The sequence below is a fragment of the Hippoglossus stenolepis genome, chromosome 12, assembly GCF_022539355.2.
Source record: "Hippoglossus stenolepis isolate QCI-W04-F060 chromosome 12, HSTE1.2, whole genome shotgun sequence".
In the NCBI taxonomy this organism is placed as follows: Eukaryota; Metazoa; Chordata; class Actinopteri; order Pleuronectiformes; family Pleuronectidae; genus Hippoglossus; species Hippoglossus stenolepis.
The window spans coordinates 9,116,772-9,134,266 of record NC_061494.1 but is presented as its reverse complement, the minus strand read 5'-3'; the positions used below and the strand labels follow the sequence as shown (position 1 = coordinate 9,134,266).

At 40.4% G+C, this 17,495-nt stretch overlaps 1 protein-coding gene across 2 annotated transcripts in view; it reads right to left on the bottom strand.

Annotated features, from left to right (window-relative positions):
- Window positions 1-9,289, bottom strand: part of macrod2 (mono-ADP ribosylhydrolase 2) — a 413,125-nt gene extending 403,836 nt beyond the window's left edge. For both annotated transcript variants that reach the window (XM_035172644.2, XM_035172645.2), the window contains exons 1-3: window positions 9,051-9,289; window positions 4,058-4,159; window positions 1,699-1,812 (exon numbers count right to left, since the gene is read on the bottom strand). In XM_035172644.2, coding sequence (XP_035028535.1) covers window positions 1,699-1,812; window positions 4,058-4,159; window positions 9,051-9,087 — 253 coding nt within the window. In that variant the 5' untranslated portion in view covers window positions 9,088-9,289. The remainder of the gene's footprint in view (window positions 1-1,698; window positions 1,813-4,057; window positions 4,160-9,050) is intronic.
- Window positions 9,290-17,495: the final 8,206 nt, after the last annotated feature.

Below are 17,495 nucleotides of genomic sequence, written 5' to 3'. Positions count from 1 at the left end.
TCCAGCCTATTCAACAAATAGTTTGCAACATAATTAATGTTACACGCTGCCGTGCTGCAAAGTCTTTTGTTACCAGTGACCCAGAAAACACAGCCTAGATGATTTAATTCCCATTAAAATGTACATTCAAACACAACAGAGGGAAACAAAGTCCGACAATATATGTTTTTATTAAAATTTTCCTCCAAGACAACTAACCCTGCAGTTTGAAGACATGAGCTGTGCCCACTGCTGAAACCTTCTAAAACCTTCTTAAAATCCCAAGCTCTCAGTCGCTCTGACAGCCGGCTGAAGAGAACGAATTGCCTCCCGGCTAATACGTGGCTCAATCAGAGCCTGGACGTCTGGCAGCATTAACTGCTGAAGTAAAGGACCTGCCTCTGCTGCAATAGTATTCAACAGTTTAAACAAAAACCTGCAATGCTCCCTCATGAACCTAATTTGCATTCTAAGACGCCCTGTTCTCCAGTAACTTGATATAAAACGCTGCTTGCCTTATACCAGTGCCTTAACCTTGATTTAAAACATTGACTTTAAAAAGGAGAAGCACTAAAACTGTTTGTCTGCAATAATATAGGGAGAAGGTGTCGGTCATACCTGCCACACACTATTACTCCCGCCATAAAAAATACAAACAGTGAATTAACCTGTGACTATAGTGCATGCATACTTAAATAGCGTACAACAATACAGTTAAGACACGTAGCAGTTATCACAAAACTCAGTACAAACAAACTTAATTAAATTCATAATAACCGCTACAAGTGCTTCATTTGCAAAAAAGGTCAAAGTGATAAAGTCAGATGATTGCCGTGACATTTCGGTGTCCTACATCACACGTCTTTGTCTTTTTTTACATAACACTTACAAAGAATCAGAATGTCATGTCACCCTTTCCTCAGCATGTTGCGTTTTTTACATAATAGAATAAATTCAAATAGCCTCATCTGACGGAGCAGTCTGGTTTTCACATCTATTAATTTTGCATAAATTACAGAGCCTCAATTTCACATAAGATTCCCAGTTCTTAGTAGACTAATGTGTGTGCCTTCTTTTTCAAAACCCTGCAGCAGGAAGGAAAAATTCTCAAACAAAACCGCAGAAGTAGACCGTGTTAATATACTGCTGCTATGGTGTAGGATTGTCGATCAGTCCAGAGCATCGGCTGCAGGAGCAACAGGTAAACCAATCTTTTAACACCTCTGACTATGTGTGTAGGTTGTGAGCCGACTGCAGAAGATGACATAACTGCAGCACAAATCTCTGGGAAAAGGCAGTTCTGTTAGCCCTCTCTCTTACATCCTTCCCCGGGTTTCGACGACAGCAGCAGTGGATATGAGACCAGCAATCTTTTACGGCACGCATATTCCACGGTAATGACAAACAAGATGAACAGAACTGCAAAGAAAAGTCAAATGAATTCAGACATTAACCGTGTGCTCCTCTGGCTCAATGTAGGACAAAGATGTGGGACTGCAAACAAGTTTAAGAATTAATAAGACAACTATTTTATCTATACATCCAATAGATTTCAGTCGATGGGAAGTCAGAGCAACAAGAACACACGGCCAGTTTAACACATTGGTTCGTTGCCTCATGAACCGGCACTTTCTGAATCTTAACAGCAGAGGGCAGCAAAGGACAGTTTAACAGCTCAACTGCCTTGAAGCTGGTTAAAGAGCAAAGTAAAGTTCTTACCAGCATTGACGATGGCGTCCAACTCCAGGCCGGTGATGTCTCCTTTATAGAGAGATACTTTATCACTCAGCCCTCCTCCACCCGTCGGCTCCTTTCCTTCATCCTTGTCATCGGCTGAAATACAAAAAGTTAACTTGATTGTAGCATTAATTTAAGAAAGAATACAAACATAAAGAGGTGTCTCTCAACACATATTCACAATATATGTTTCTTTGAATAGACGGAGGGTTCATGAAATGTTCGGACATGTGCTCGGAAAGACAAAGTCTTCAGTTAAATGTGATGAAGATGCTGACAATGGAGATCAAGAATAATCTACAGAAAAAATGCCTCCATACTGCTCCTGTGGTGTCATACAAGTGTCCTGAAGCCCAAATACAAGTCGAAACAGCGTCATTTACACCAGGTTTAAACCTAAAAGTCCACTACTGGAAGTGTCGTTGCTAGTGGATGTAGCGATGCCAACACACACACACACCCCGTGCGTGCCTTTGGGCGCGAGCCGGTGTGCAGTGTGTGTGGGATCCCGGTGTGTGAGTGCGAACGTGAACACGGCTCCAGAGGAGGACATCAGAGGACATTCAGGCTAAAAACTTGGTGTAAATGACTCCGTTTCGAGTTGAATTTGAATGTCAGGGCTTCCGAACATTTGTATTTTTCTTTCTGTTTTATTACATCTGAAGAGGGAGTCACCAGTTACTTTAATTGTATTGGATTTGGCTGCAACAAAGTTTACCCCTGAAACCCCTTCACCCAACCCTCCCTCGGCATAGTGGTGAGTAGATAATGAGTGACTTTTCATTTTCCGGGGAACTATCCCTTTAAGTCCCTCCTTCGTAAAAGTGAAAGTAAAACTGTGGATAACCAGCCAAGTTAGTTTTGTTTTGACCATCTTTCGTTTCTTCGAAAAGCTGAGTCAAAATGACAGTCAGCTCAGAGCCTCTCAAGCTGCCACAAAAACTTGTCATATCCTGTTTAATGTAATAGAGAAAAACACAACAGCAGGTGTCAACACCAACATCATTCTAAACAATTTTCCATTTTACTTAATTCCACTGAACAGCAACCAGCTTGGGCAGGTTTTGTATGAGTCACACAAATTGCGACAACCATAAACTGCCGTATGTTTTGAAAGCTCTCATTCTTTTCGACACATCATCTCCCTGCAGCATTAGGTGCACAGTTCTAATACCATGTTATGTTAAGAAGAGTATAGAGGTAAGGCTGTGAAAAACTGTGAGTACATCTGCTGCCAAGATGTGTGTGGGGACAGTGGGTGAGAGGAATTCTGATCAAATAAATCGAAGGCTCTCAGGTTATTTTTTACTGAAACGTGTTTGCCGAAACCAAAAACATGCTGCTACCTGAAGAAAATCCAATCCAGTATTTTAAGTGTAGATGATTGTTTTAAGACGTGAAGCTCTCTTACTGCACAGGCTGTAATGTTACTGGACAGTCCTCCTTAAAAAACGGACTTAAAGTTGAAGTAACCTCGTAGCATCACTGTTTATGTTTTACAAATAGAAACATGACAATGTAAAAAATACTATGTACTTTTAATGTACCCTGAAAGTAACCTTGCTATAATACTGTAACCTACCAGTTTTGAGTTTTCAAACCCTGCTCATGGCTTTCATAACACTTTTTGTGACCCTTTTCTGTCACAGGCTTCCTTTATGAAAACACTTAGCTTTAATTCAGGTTAGAATATACAGGGTTGAGGGTATTTCCTCCATTAATTTAAACCAGTTTGTGAGCAATACATCATTTATCTGATCGTATTCTACTTTTTACAACCATCAACAATTCATCTTTTCCCATCATCCAAATCATATTTCTTAAAACCTTGCTCATCACATTTCACAATGTTTTTTAAGAAAAATAAATACTTATAATTGGTTATTTCTACTGAACATCTGTTGTAGAAATATGCAAATTTTGTGCCATTAAAAACGTTAAGGTTAAAGGTTACGTTTGTTTTCTGTAGTAAATAGTTTTTTTTAAGTAACTAAGTTCTTTTTGTCTACAGAAATATTTATGAGAAAGACATATTTTACATTTTTGCCATGGGCCGTTATTCAGATTGATCTGTCTTGTGACACTTCCTTTTCTCCTTTGCTCTGTATCTATTGCCTCATTTCCTCTGCAACTAGGGGAATCGCTCCATATCCATGTGACCCTGATCTCACATTAATACGAGTCTCGTTCAGCCTTTCTGATACAGAACACATGTCTCTTCCATAGATCAGAGCCTGGAGGTTTTTGGTTTGCCAGGCACTAGAATGAACAAAATACTTAAGATGAGACATTAACACTAATCTAGAGACAAGTAACCGAAAAGATAAGCCGTCTCCCTTACCTGTGTTCTCCTCTCTCCAGGATGGAATCTTGTCCAGAGATGTATAATCTTGACGACGATACTCCTTGCGTCTCTCCTCCTGATCCAGACGGAGCAGTCTCTCTGTGGAGGAGAGCAACCATAAATTTTAGCAAGAATAACGCTGGCATATTAAAGTGAAGTATAAAAGAGAAAAGAAAGGTGGGAATAAAGTTGGTGCCGGGGTAGACGGGTAATAACACGTGTAACTTTCATTTTCCAGTGAAGGTCACGAACGTTTCACTTGAATCGTTTCCTGAATGAATGATTGTTCAATTTCTTCTCTTAATGTCACATCAAACTGTCTCTCAGTGTTTCTCCTTTACTTTAACTGATCCACACTATCCATACCTGTACAACTCACTGGTCCTGTCCCCACAATCCTGCTCCACTGAACAGGGACTGCCACCATCATCATCACTATCATCTGTCATGTCCTGCTCCTCGCTTCTTCATACCTCTTTAAATTTACTAAATGAAAAATGTTATCCTTAATAATGTGATCTTTGATAATGTGACTAATGTGGCCCTTAGTTGCAAATAACAATGGCAAATAAAAAAAACACAACAAACCACAAAGTACAATGGCAAAGAAAAAGAAAAAACAACAGCAAATAAGATAAGATATGATAAAACTTTATTGGCCCACACACTGGAGAAATTCAGTTGTTACAGAAGCAGGAAGGTCAGAATGAGGTAGATAAGAGAATAAGAATAAAATATGTAATAAAAAATGATGAGTATGTACATTATATACACCTTTCACTGTAGTGGTTTGTATAGAAATGTTATAAAGTAAAGTGCAGTGGCACAGGATGATGAGCAAGTAGAAAAACTGTACATAAATATTGTGATGTGCAGATGACACAAATGTGCAATAGTTATTATCTGTTAGAAATAGTGCAAATAGTACAAGTAGAGTGACATGAGAAAAAAAAACACAACAACAAATTACAAAACACGTGGACAGTGCATCAATCCTTGATGGGATTCTAAGATCTACACAAACACACATCAGTAAGGTAGCTGCTTTCCATCCGAACCATTTGAACACCAGTGCGTCTCCCCGGCTCACTGTATACATCAGTGTTCTCCGCCACGCAGACTCAAAACAAGTTCCCCTTCCAATCAGACACCCCCTGCTGGTGTCACTCATTAGGCTGCGGCTGTTAATTAGTGGAAGTGGCTGTTTGGATTGGCTGGAGTGAAACTGTATCTGTGCGACTCTCAGCTGAGAAGCACTACACTGTGTTTGAGCTTCAGCGCACTCTGAACTGTTTGTCGTTCCTTGTTACAACTGCTCTGCCCCAGCACCAGGTGTTTTACGTGACTTTATTATAAATAGTTTGCTAAAAGAACTTTAATGGGCTGCTGTTGAAATCGTTTTGCAGTGACTCACTCCCCCATTGTCAAGGACTGAAAAATGAGAAACTTACTTTGTCATAATGAAGTATATTTACGCTCCTGGTTAACTGAACTGAACTGTGCTGTTTCAGTTGTTCTTGTTTTTAGTTTGCATTACATTACATTAGAAGATCACACAACTGATGGTTAACTAGGGCTGTGCAATAAAACAATAACAGTAATTATTGCAATGTCACTTCCATCAATAGCAATATGATAAAGGTTCAATTTATATATATCGATATAAATGCATAGTGTGAAGACAGTTAGGAGGTGTAACACATACATGTAACTGATTTCCCTCAGATTCATAAATTTTTACGCTGCTGGTCATTCTCTGCTCAAAAAAAGAAACCAAAACCTTCACTCAGGAGCAGAAATCCTTTTTTAAACTTCAAGGAAACTAAAATGTGACATTGGTCGTGATAATTATCACTATTGATTGATATCTATTTTAATCGTGGTATAATTTTTGTCTATATCGTCCAGTCCTATGTTTCACCTCTGCACTGGAATCACTCTTCACAGCTTGTGTTCAGCTCCACTGACTGAAAAAAAAAAAAAGGACCTCAGCTTTCTACTGCTTCTCCAGACAGCACTGGGCTGTTCTGCAAAACAAGCTTCGTCCTAATTATGTGCTCTCTTTGCCACATAATACCCCAGTGCACACAGCGCAGAGTGTAGGTGAATGAAAACATCTCCTCTGTAGAACAGTTAGAGTAAACTGGATGTGATATGACGCCGCACAAGAGCAAAATACAGCACCTACAATAACAGCTAACAAGACCAGGTCAAACTGGGGTCTTCTTACTACACGGTGAGATCGAGGCTTTGATGCTTCACTTAGAACAAAAAACCTACATCACAGGAAACTCTGTGCTGTGTTTACAAGTTATGGGAATTGGCTCGAACACAAACTTTTTCAATATTCAGGCAGCCGGGGGCCGACAATGTTTTGTTAAAAAAAAAATACAGACATCAGTTTGGCAACTTTCCACTGTAGGTCAGACTTACATCAAAAAAGGTATTTCTACAGAGGGGGAATATCCATTCTATCCCTTATGTGTTCTCTCTCCCTCCTGCCCACTCCTGCCATTCCCAAGGCTGCTTTTATTCTACATGGATGAATCGAGAGGCGGTTCTGAGGTTGACCACAGCAAAGCTCTCCGGACTTACACTAAAACGCCTCGTTACTCTGCTGAACCTTTAGTCGCTGAAGAATCCCGAAGCTAAGCCTAATTGCCATGAGAACAGGATGGACTCAAAATGAGTGTGTGTGTGTGCAAGGCTGTGTTGTACTGGAGCCACCACATCACTGATGCTAAGTCCCATATGATTTTTCTCCACTTGAAGAGTTTTTGCAAGGGAAGGCCAAGTTCGCTATGCTGTGGATTTCCCTGGACCAAGTTCTACTCATAACAAGTAGAAAGGAGATACGACTGCTTGTCACATAAAATCTCATTTTGTTGAGTCCTTTTTAACAAGATTTTCTTCAGAGGTTGTTCAAGTATAAACAGGCAACTGGACTTGCTTGTGTTTGGATGAGAGGTGAAACGTCTTCAAGGAACACGAGCAAGTCCAGTTGCCTATGTACACTAGTACAACTTCTGGAGATACTACGACCTAGATGACTGAGAATCTTCACAGACATCCACAATCTTGTTTCATAATTCCTTGTCTACTGCATTTTTGTACAAGAAAGGAATGTGGCACGGTGTGGCAGTGGTTAGCACCGTCCCCTCACAGCAAGAAAGTTCCTGGTTAGAATACGGTTTGGTCTGTGTGGAGTTTTCAAGTTCTCCCCGTGTTTGCTTGGGTTTTCTCTGGGAACTCTGGCTTCCTCCAACTGACAAAAGACATGCAGATTGGGGTTAGGTTTTTCAAGATGTTAACTTGACCGTGGGTGTGAATGCGAGTGTGAATGGTTGTTTGTCTCTGTATGTTGGCGCTGCGAGGCGCTCGCGACCTGTCCAGGATGTACCCTGCCTCTCGCCCATTATCAGCTGGGACAGGCTCCAGCTCCTCCTTAAAGTATAAGCGGTATAGATAATGGATGGATGGATTTTTTTAAGAAAGCTCAACTTCGAACAACAGCACTACCACGTCAAATTCTGCATGTGATATTCGCCAACACGATTCACAATAATGATTCTTTGGCGGTGCAACATATAACGATTTCAGCCTACAGGTCTTTTTTCACATTTTTAACTTGCCTTGATCTCCTCTTAAAGCAATCTGAGTTTGAGGGGTGTATGCTCAGAATAAGAAATGTGATTTAGTGGCGTTCCTTCTATTGCTGGCACCTGGCTAAAACTGGAAATGACAGGCTAAGATTAATTATTACCTCTGCTCAGAGAATTTTAATAACCATTATTAAAAAAAGGTTCCCCACTCTCTCCAGAAAAATAAGTGGTGAGTCAGCGAGCTTCGTGACTTAACTGTGGCGTTTCACACACAAAAAAAACTGACCCACCCTGAGATTCTGATTATCAACTTGCCAAGGATGTCAGGAGTGATTAGAAACCATCTTTGTTTCAGTCATTAACTGAGGAAAGGTCCCTGCTGGTGGGTCTCCCCTGCAGCCAATAAGGAGGAGTGCAATCCCAGGCAGCCATGTTTGTTTGACTCACTCCAAAATGAAATAAACTTTGGCATGTCAAAAAGCACAGGCGTGTTGAGCGTCATCACTGATGGCTGCGTTCCATTTAGGTTTACAAGTTCAAGGGCCCTTGTGTGGCGTGTGTTGGCTCTCTGACATAAATGGATGAGGTGGAATTAATGGAATGGATCTATGGATGACATATTAATAACAATAATACCTTTATTTATAGAGCACTTGTCAAAATCTAAGTAACAAGGTGCTTTACAAAATAAAACAGACAGGTCATGAAATCATGAGCACTGCAAAAATTAAGGAATCACAAATATTAAAAGACGATATTCATTTATAAGAGCTCTGAAAGACAGACAATTCTTTTAAATGGTTTTTCTTTAAATAAAATTCAATGAAAATCAAATTAAATGTCACGTAAAATCAGGAGAGGCTCTCTGATAAAACAAGGGATTCAGAAGAGATCACTGCCTTACCACCCTTTCCCTCTGTTAATCAAACCGAGGTGTGACAATGTGGCTACAGGAATCCTGTAGTTGTTTGCAACTCTGCTGCTGCTGTTGTTGTATCACACAGGTGGACTGTGTGTGTGTGTGTGTGTGTGTGTGTGTGTGTGTGTGTGTGTGTGTGTGTGTGTGCGTGCGTGTGTGCTGCTGCTGCCACAGGTAAATGACAGCAGGAAGGTAGAACCCCCCCACACAGGAGTCCAAGCTAACGAGCAGGGGGCAGTGTGGACTGTTATCCCTGTGTTGTTGCGGATGTGGAGCATGACAGCACAGCAGGAAGCACAGTGGTAGCATGATGTTAACATGTGCACAGTCACAGTGTGCAGAGTGAGGGGCGTCAGGGAGGCTGTCAGTCTCCCGGCATGTTTAAAACAGCATGCATGTTGTCTGCCATGGAGATGCTGATAGCCCCACTCATCCCCCCCTCCTCCTCCTCATCTGAAGCAAGCCTTACCTCTCTCAGTCTTCCAGTCCTTTTTCTTTTTGCTCATGCTGCCGGAGTGATTAGACTTCGAGAGGTTGTTTTTTGACTGTGGCAACCCCAGGCTCACAGAGAGTAGTGCTCCAGGAGACAAAAAAAAAAGAACCGCGAGAAGCCGGAGATGTGAAAGTGAAACAGCCTCCGGACGCTGGTCTCACCTGTCAGATAATCTTCTGTGGAACCTCGGCGGGCTCAACCTACCGTGATGGCGCCGTACATTATGTGTACAGGTCCCGCCCCGGCGATTGGCTGGCGAGGACGGGGGAGGGCGAGTGCGGTTGGTCCGAAGAGGGTGTCAGTCACACGGCAGCCACAGAAAGCGGAGGCGTGATTGGTTGTTCGCTGCCGGTTCGTCCTCCTGCCGTGTGCGGGGATAGGCTGGTGGAGCCGGGTCTGCGCCACAGACTGGGTGAAGACGTAAAGAGAGTTTGTGGTGAGGACAGCCGACACCCGGTGTCGATGGGGTGTCAACAAAACCATGTGATCTCTGCAGCGGAGTTATTACGTGATGTCCAGCCTCTGTATATTTTGACGCAGAATAATAAGCAGAACAACTAAGTAAACATACCTTAGTTAAGTAGATACATAGTCTGTCAGTGTCTTTCAAAATAATATCATTAAATCTAATAAAAGGATAGTGCTGCGGAGAATGTGTGTTTTCCAGCTAAAATACAAAGGAATCAAATATAAATAGATATTTCGGGGTTTTTTACATATAAATGTTTGGTTTTCATCATTTTGATTGTGGACCAAACATCAGCCACAGCGCTGGTTAATCAAAATAAATCACAACAGTCACAAAAACTGCTCTTCAATCGGCCTTTGAATAAACATGTGTGTAGCTGATAAGAAGAACAGTTCTTGAGATATACAAGTCACATACTGACAGAGCTTTCTGGAATCACTAGACAGAGGAAAGGTCACTGTTATTGATAGATCGTTCTTTTTCATTTTCTAACACATACAGGTAGATGGAGGGTGAGGAGGGGAGGGGAGGGAAGAGGGTAAGGAGGGTAGGGGGTTAAGGTGTAAGGTAGTGGGGGGAGCTGGGATGAGGGGATGATTGACAGGGCAGAGGGAGAGAAAGGATGGGAGAGGAGATTAGGAGGGTTAGAAGTTGAAGAGAAAACAGGGGAACCTCCTCCTCGTCGTCCCCTCATTCTCCTCCTTCTCTCTCTTCTTCCTTTCTTTCTTCTCCTCTTTCTCCTTCTTGACCCTCTCCTTGTAGCTGTCGGTCCTCAAGGCCTGTTCCTGAAAAGACAGAGACAACATAAGTTTCACTCTTTTCTTTTTCAAAGTCTGAATCGGAAACAAATCAACAATCCAATATTATTCAATCAGAATGAGTTGGTGTAACGTACCTGAAGCACAATGTTCTGCTGGATCAGGAGTTTTATGTCGTCCTCCAGCTTGATTTCCTTTTCTAGGGACTCCTTGTGCTCGGTGACCCACCTTTCATCTAAGTCTCTAATTTTATTTTGCAGCTCCTCTATTTCCTCGGACCTGCCCTCATTTTTGAGGATGTAGTGCTGCAGCTTGTCCTGCTGGAGCTTCAGGTCTGCATTCAGGGAGACGACCTCTTCCTCTTTTACTTTAAAGCTCATGTTCATGTTTCTGAGCTCCTTCTGCAGCTCCTTCTTTTTGGCTTTTTCAGACTCCACGAGCTGAATCAAGCTGGTCTGGTCGTCTCTGGAGTTCAACAGAAGTGAGGCAGAAGACTCCAACTTCTCGACCATCTTCTTCCTCTCTTCTCCCCAGGAAATATTTTCCATGGTGATCTGCTTTTTGAGAGCAGCGTTTTCAGCCCTCAGCTTCTCCAGCCGTTGGTTTTCAGCCTCCAGGTCTTTCACCCGGGCATTTTCAGCCTTCAGCAAGGCATTTTCAGCCTCTAGTCGGCCGTTTGGTACCTCCAGCTCCTTCAGCCAGGCGTTTTCAGCCTCTAGCTCCTCCAGACGGGCACTTTCAGCCTCCAGCTCCTTCAGACGGGCGTTTTCAGCCGCCAGCACCTGGATCTCCCTCTGCGAGTCCTGGAGGGCTCGGCGGAGCCTTTTCTTCATGCTGCACTTGTGTTGCTCATCTCCTGAGCTGTTGATCCTCTCCATGTCGATTAACAGGTGCTGCAGTGTAGCAAGAAGGTTTCTGTAGAGTACTTTCTTCTGTAGCTGTGTACAAAAGTTTTTGCAGAGTATTCGCTTGCCTTGTGATGGTCGAAAGTCACTGGAGAGAAGTTTCTCGTGTGTCTGACGTTGGCTCACGGTCGTCGTGTCTGGTTCCACTGACAAATGTTTCTCTTAAATAGGTGAGCTAATTTGCTATGATCTGTTTCATTCTACAACACTAGTATGACTAGTTGATCAAAGGAGGATTCCTATCAAAGGAGGATTCCTTTAATCACAGATGAAGACCATAGGTCTGCACACAGAGCTGCAGGTTTACTTTCTGTTTCTGCAAGTGGACATAGACCAAGAACCAGACAGGGAACGGTTCTCTGCGTTTATATAGAAATCAGTGTGTAGATATACAGCAGAAGAGTTTTGATCCTCATGCAGAGGAAAGTACAAGACACATGATAATAAGAGATAAGATAATCCTTCATTATATAATAATGATAATAAATAAAATAATTATAATAATTATAATAATAATACATTTTATTTATACAGCACCTTTCATACATAAAATGCAGCTCAAAGTGCTTTACAATAAATTCAAAGACATGAAATATGAGATCAATTAGAACACGTTAGCAATAAAAATAAAAACATAAAACTAGCAAAAGGTATACAAAATAAGTAAAAGTCCCACAGCAGGGAAATGTGCTGTGCTACAGCAGCAAGGAGGACAGACGAAAAATAGGAGTAATGATAAATAAACATTTAATGTAAACGCAAGGAAATATGAAACAATGTATCTAAAAAGAAATATTCATTACAACAATAATAACATTAATATTGTATTATTATTATTATTATTATTATTATTATTATTATTATTATTATAATTATATCTGAAATAGGATTAAAGAAATATGGTGGTCATTCATATGAAATTGCCAAGAATTGTTGGCATTTAGTTGAAATAAAATGTTTTGACTCGTTATAAGAACTAACATTCTCAGTGTTCTAACAGGATCTCACTTGGTGAGATTTGACTTTAAATTTTTATGACTAGGTAATTGTCATGCTTGCAACTTATTGTGACCCCTGCTCATAATTGCTGTGTGATTGTTTGGATTTTAGCCACATATGGACAGTTTTGACTACTTTTTTATTTTTATTTTTACAATCGTTTAAAATAATTTACTCTAACAGACACAAATGGACACAGAGGCGTGTTAACCTGTCCATGTTAAAGGCAGAAGACAGTATCTGGCTGAATGGACCAGATCAGACCAGTAAGCCAGTAAGGCTGTCGTATGTGAGGGTCTGGTTCCAGAGACCACCGTCTGTCATCTGTTGTGTTCGCCCTGCTCCGGTTCAGACCCATCTGCTCCTGAAACCGCTGACATTATCTCAGAGTGGAAAATGTATTTCATCCAAGCTGTACACTGATCCACATCCAGATTTTTAGAATGGAGATTAATGATACTGACACAGTTCAGCCACTACAACTGAGAGAAAATGTTTGTATAATTACATTTATAGCTTAAACAATTCAATTCAATTCAAAACAACTTTATTTGTCCCCAGAGGGCAATTCTAAGGCACATCGAGCATATCAAAACACTAGTAAAAACAAGAAAGAAAAACAACGATGGCATCAGTGCAATGTCCACGGACAGTTAAACAGCAAACTGTCAGTATAGGTGGAAGCTATGCTCTTTTCCATTTGGGCTCATTGGGCTTATTATATCTCAAACTTATATTTCAAAGGGCAGAATTTACATTTTGGACCACTGTGGTGAAATTCTCCTACAGTGTTCACCAGTCATCCCATATTATAGTCAAATTAAAGATCTCTTATCTCATTGAGCGGCTGCCACTTTTAAGGAAATTAAAACTAGTAATCAGCTCTTATCTTGTACAGAAATTCATAATTTGCCCTTTTATTATATTTAATTAAATTAATTAATTACATTTTTTAATTAGCTTCCAATTGAACAACCTCATTAAGATTTACAAAATATAAGAATAGAGTTTGTGGGTTTGCTCTTATTAAACCCACAATAGAATTTTTCATGTCTTTTTCTGTTTATAGCCAGAGCCCATAAGACTGTGAAGCACCTTCTCTGGTCCTGTAAACAAGGGTCTGATTTGAATGTGACAGTTGCAGTTTTCCATCTGTACTATTCAAACCAAACCACTAGATGTCAATCTTGCAACATTATCCGGAGCACTTTACAGTGTGAGTGATTTTGTTTAGACACTGAGGAAAGTCATGACATACAAAGTCTTAGAAGAGGCTCGTGAATCATAACTAATCTTATAAAGATTAACCTTTCAAAATTGAATCAATAAAATTATTTGTATAGCTCATTTTATACAGTTTACTAAAGCTTAATGTTGATTTTGACTGATGAGCCGAAAATACGCCAAAGCAAATAATAATCCTGACAATGAGATACCATAAAATAATTGTAAATGTAATGTGGGATATATTAAGTGGGAGATTGGACACCAATCCAATCAGAGAACCCAGGTTCAAACTCCTTTATAGGAGAAAAATCGTATATTTATCTTGATGACTATTAATTCAAATATATTTTTTCATGCGATTACTGTATCGAAACTCATAGTCGTCTCACAGAGATGTTTTCACACATGTTGCCTGATTAGACCTTTTCTTGGGACTGTGTACTATATTCTTCATTGACCTGCTTCACTCTCCTGTTAGCATTGTTGCACGTGTTGGGGTGGGATGTCATGACCCTTCTACCATTTGCATTGGTCCATAGATTTCTTTGGCATCGCATAGAGGTGTAACCATCCAGAGTGACTGAAAACACTGTGTGGCTGTGAAAGGTCTAATCCTGTTGGGTCACTCCAGGTCAAATCTAGATTTGGGGGGAAAAGGTGCAAACAAAAGGCCTTAACAAGAATTATGTGTATTATAAACCAACATTTCACACACATTTGCATGTTCCTTGGTGAGCAAAGAGTAATAGTTGTCAAGATATTAATGCAAACATGTGTTTACCGGATAAGGTGCTTTCGTAGCAATACAAATGAAATGTTGAAGAGTTGAATATACGAGAGAAAATAGGATTTAAACAGAAATATTTCAACAGGCCTTGATTTTGATGGTCTGAACAAAATCTGCGATGGAGCTCGACCAACCTTGTCAGATTTTGGCACAGTCATTAAATGTCATTAAATGTTATATTGTGGATTCCTGGGTTCAGTTAACAATGATTGCAATGATAGTGTGTCATCTGGGCTGTGTTTCAATTGGGATTGATTTGAAATACATACATACAGCGTCATTCGCGAGATATTGTATGTTATTATTTAATCATTGTGGCTTAGTCATTGTTCTGATGTCTGATGAGCAGCACAAAAATAAAACTTGGCCTCCTATTTCCAGTGAGTGGTTGTTTCTGCGGGGCGAACTGTAAACTGCAAACAGAGGAGGATCTATTTGTGTAAGCCTGCGTAGGCAACTGTTATTGTCATGGTTACAGAAGAAGGAGATTAAGCCAATGGCTGTGTACCTAAAAGTCACTGGCAACAACACAGCATTGTCTGATCTGTTGTTGGCTTGGTACGTATGTTTTTCATATTCCACCTATGATCACAGCAACATAATTACAGCAAGCGGGACAATTATCTGCAGAAAAAACACACAAAGCGATCCCTCACTTTAAGTGTCTCCAGAGGCTATAGAGGTTATAATAATGGTAATTGTTTATATGTGTTCTTATGTCAATATCCGTGAGCCCTGTGATGGGTTTGAGTAATGATGGTTTTATAAATGTCTGTTTTTAGTCAGTGCCTGTTGCAACTGGTCCTCGAGGCCCTGAAATATTCGCTGTATACGTCATTTTAATAACTTGCCAATGACAATAAAAGTGTTACAGGAAACAGTCTTAGATAAGGTTTGACAGTGTGCCTCTATAAAACGCATGTCAAAGCCTGTTCAGGATTTCTAAAGGTGATTTCTGGGAGCCGTAACAATTCCTCTGTCAAATTGCATTCACACGTGTGTCGACATATCACTTTATTTCCCCCATATAAATCTATAAACATACTAAATTAGAAAATACACTTAATTATTGTATGTTGAGCATGACTCTATGTTACAGGAGATACTGTATCTCAATGCAAACTACAAAGGAAAAATAAATGAACCTAAAATAATAGAGGAGGAAATTGTTTGGTGGCACTCCCATCAATAAAATATGTGCTGTGATCACTTTGACTCCTTTGACGCCGTTGCCTCCCCTCAACATGAAAACATTATACAGTGTGGTGGTTTGTGCGGGCTCTTTTCAACCTTCTCAATCAAACATTTGTCTGCCCAGATTACTCACTGTGTCCGGCCATATACTGTGCTCACATGCTCCACAGATGTGAGCGGCGACTCGCTATTGTGATCAAAAAAGAGCCCGACACTGTCATCGAGTCACTGAACAGAGAGAGAGACCAGCGAACGTGTGCACGGACTAAATCTGATGCACACCTGTCTGCAGGCTTGTTAAGAGTTCATTATCTACTGTGCAGTTTCCCATAAAAATACAAATAATACTTTCAAATGAGTATATGAAAGTAATTGAACTTTTTATTAATGACCTTTGTGGAAGTATCATTCTCTTCTTGAAGTTTTGTAAGATTCAACTTTACAAAGTTAAAACTAAGCTTCAGCGTGTTTTAAGGTATATGCACATTTGCTCTGTCTCATCTAGAAAGGGAGTAATGAATACAATTTCATGTAATCAATTTTAGACGAAACAAAAGCTCCAGTCATTTACTAAACTAACAGCTGATGAAGATACACGTTGCACGAAAGAGTGTTTTTGCATTTTTACACAGTTATATGTTGTTTTATCATATTATGGTCTGTTTTCCTGTTGCTTCTGTTGTTTTGGCTGCTGTCCTGTAATCTGATAATTCAAGACTAAAAATATATCCAATTCCTCATCATCTCTTATTTCTGACTTTGGCTTTTTATTCCTGATTATGAGCTATTTTTATTAATCACAGTCGCCACTAGTCTGTTATTCACCCTAATGAGCAAGTTGTCATGAGATGCATTGTGATGTATGGATGTGAAAATGGTGGTTTACTGAGTGGTGCTCTGTTTAGTCTGGGTCCTCAGAATGAGCTCTGGGGTTGGATTAAAAAAAGCATCACACTGTGAGTATTCTTTTCCTGCAGGATTCCTGTGGGTTGTAGCTTTGGCAAAATGTGTTGCAACGGCTCCCTCTGTTTATTTTACTCTATTTAATAAAGCAGCCATCCAGCATGTCTCTTCACACCAGAGCACGCCTGCTCGCTGCCTGCTCGCAGCAGCAGGAATTCCTTCCTGATCGCTGGCTGAACTCAAGTTGAATGGATTCGGTGCCGATAGACGTTCAGATGTTCAAAGTGTATCCACAATCTGTGATCAAAAGGTCCTGGCTTCTATGTATCATCAATTTTCTTTGAATGATGATTCTGATTATGTAAGATCTGTTGAACTACATTTTCCATTTTCAGCACAATCATTCTTTTATGTATGATTCTATTGTGTGTAGCAGAATAACAGAAAGGTGGAAAACTCTTTAATCCAGTGTATACTGGCGTGTCCTGAAACACATCAAATTATCACGTGTTCCCTTCCGACTTTACAATTACTGCCAGACAGAGTTACTCATCCAAATGAGCAACTGCCATGTCTGCTAGATGCCAGAGCAGAAAATTTGAGACCAGATGAAATTCCACAGGGGAAAAAAAGCAATCACAGAAACTACATTGCTCACCCTACAACACAATGGCTCTGCTTCGGGAATCTGACCCTCGTAGATGAAATTATTCTTCAAACAAATGTCAGGTCTCACTTTTACTTTGTGGGAGGATTATGGATGTATTTTCTCAGATCTCAAAATATCAGTATCATTTAAAAGAAATGTTAAGACGCTTGATTTTAGAGGTTATGACGGGGTCATTTTATTGCTATAGGTTCCAGATGATGAAGGGGAAAAAAGGGTCTGAATCATTTCTGCAGTCTGTGTGGTCATAGCAGATAACACGTCTGTTAAAACTGAACTTTCCTCTTGCACACCATTAACAACGGCAAGAAGTTGTTTCCACAGAGATTTGATGGTATGCGATACTAAAGCCACCCCCTGAAGGCTTGCTGGCCCCTCAGGGTGCACTCTGCACCCCGGCCCCAGCTCTCTCTCTCTCTCTCTCTCACTCCTTTAATTGCTCAACAGCACTCTTTCATCTCCTTTGACTTGATCCAAAGCAAATAACATTACGCTGCATATTATGATTAAAG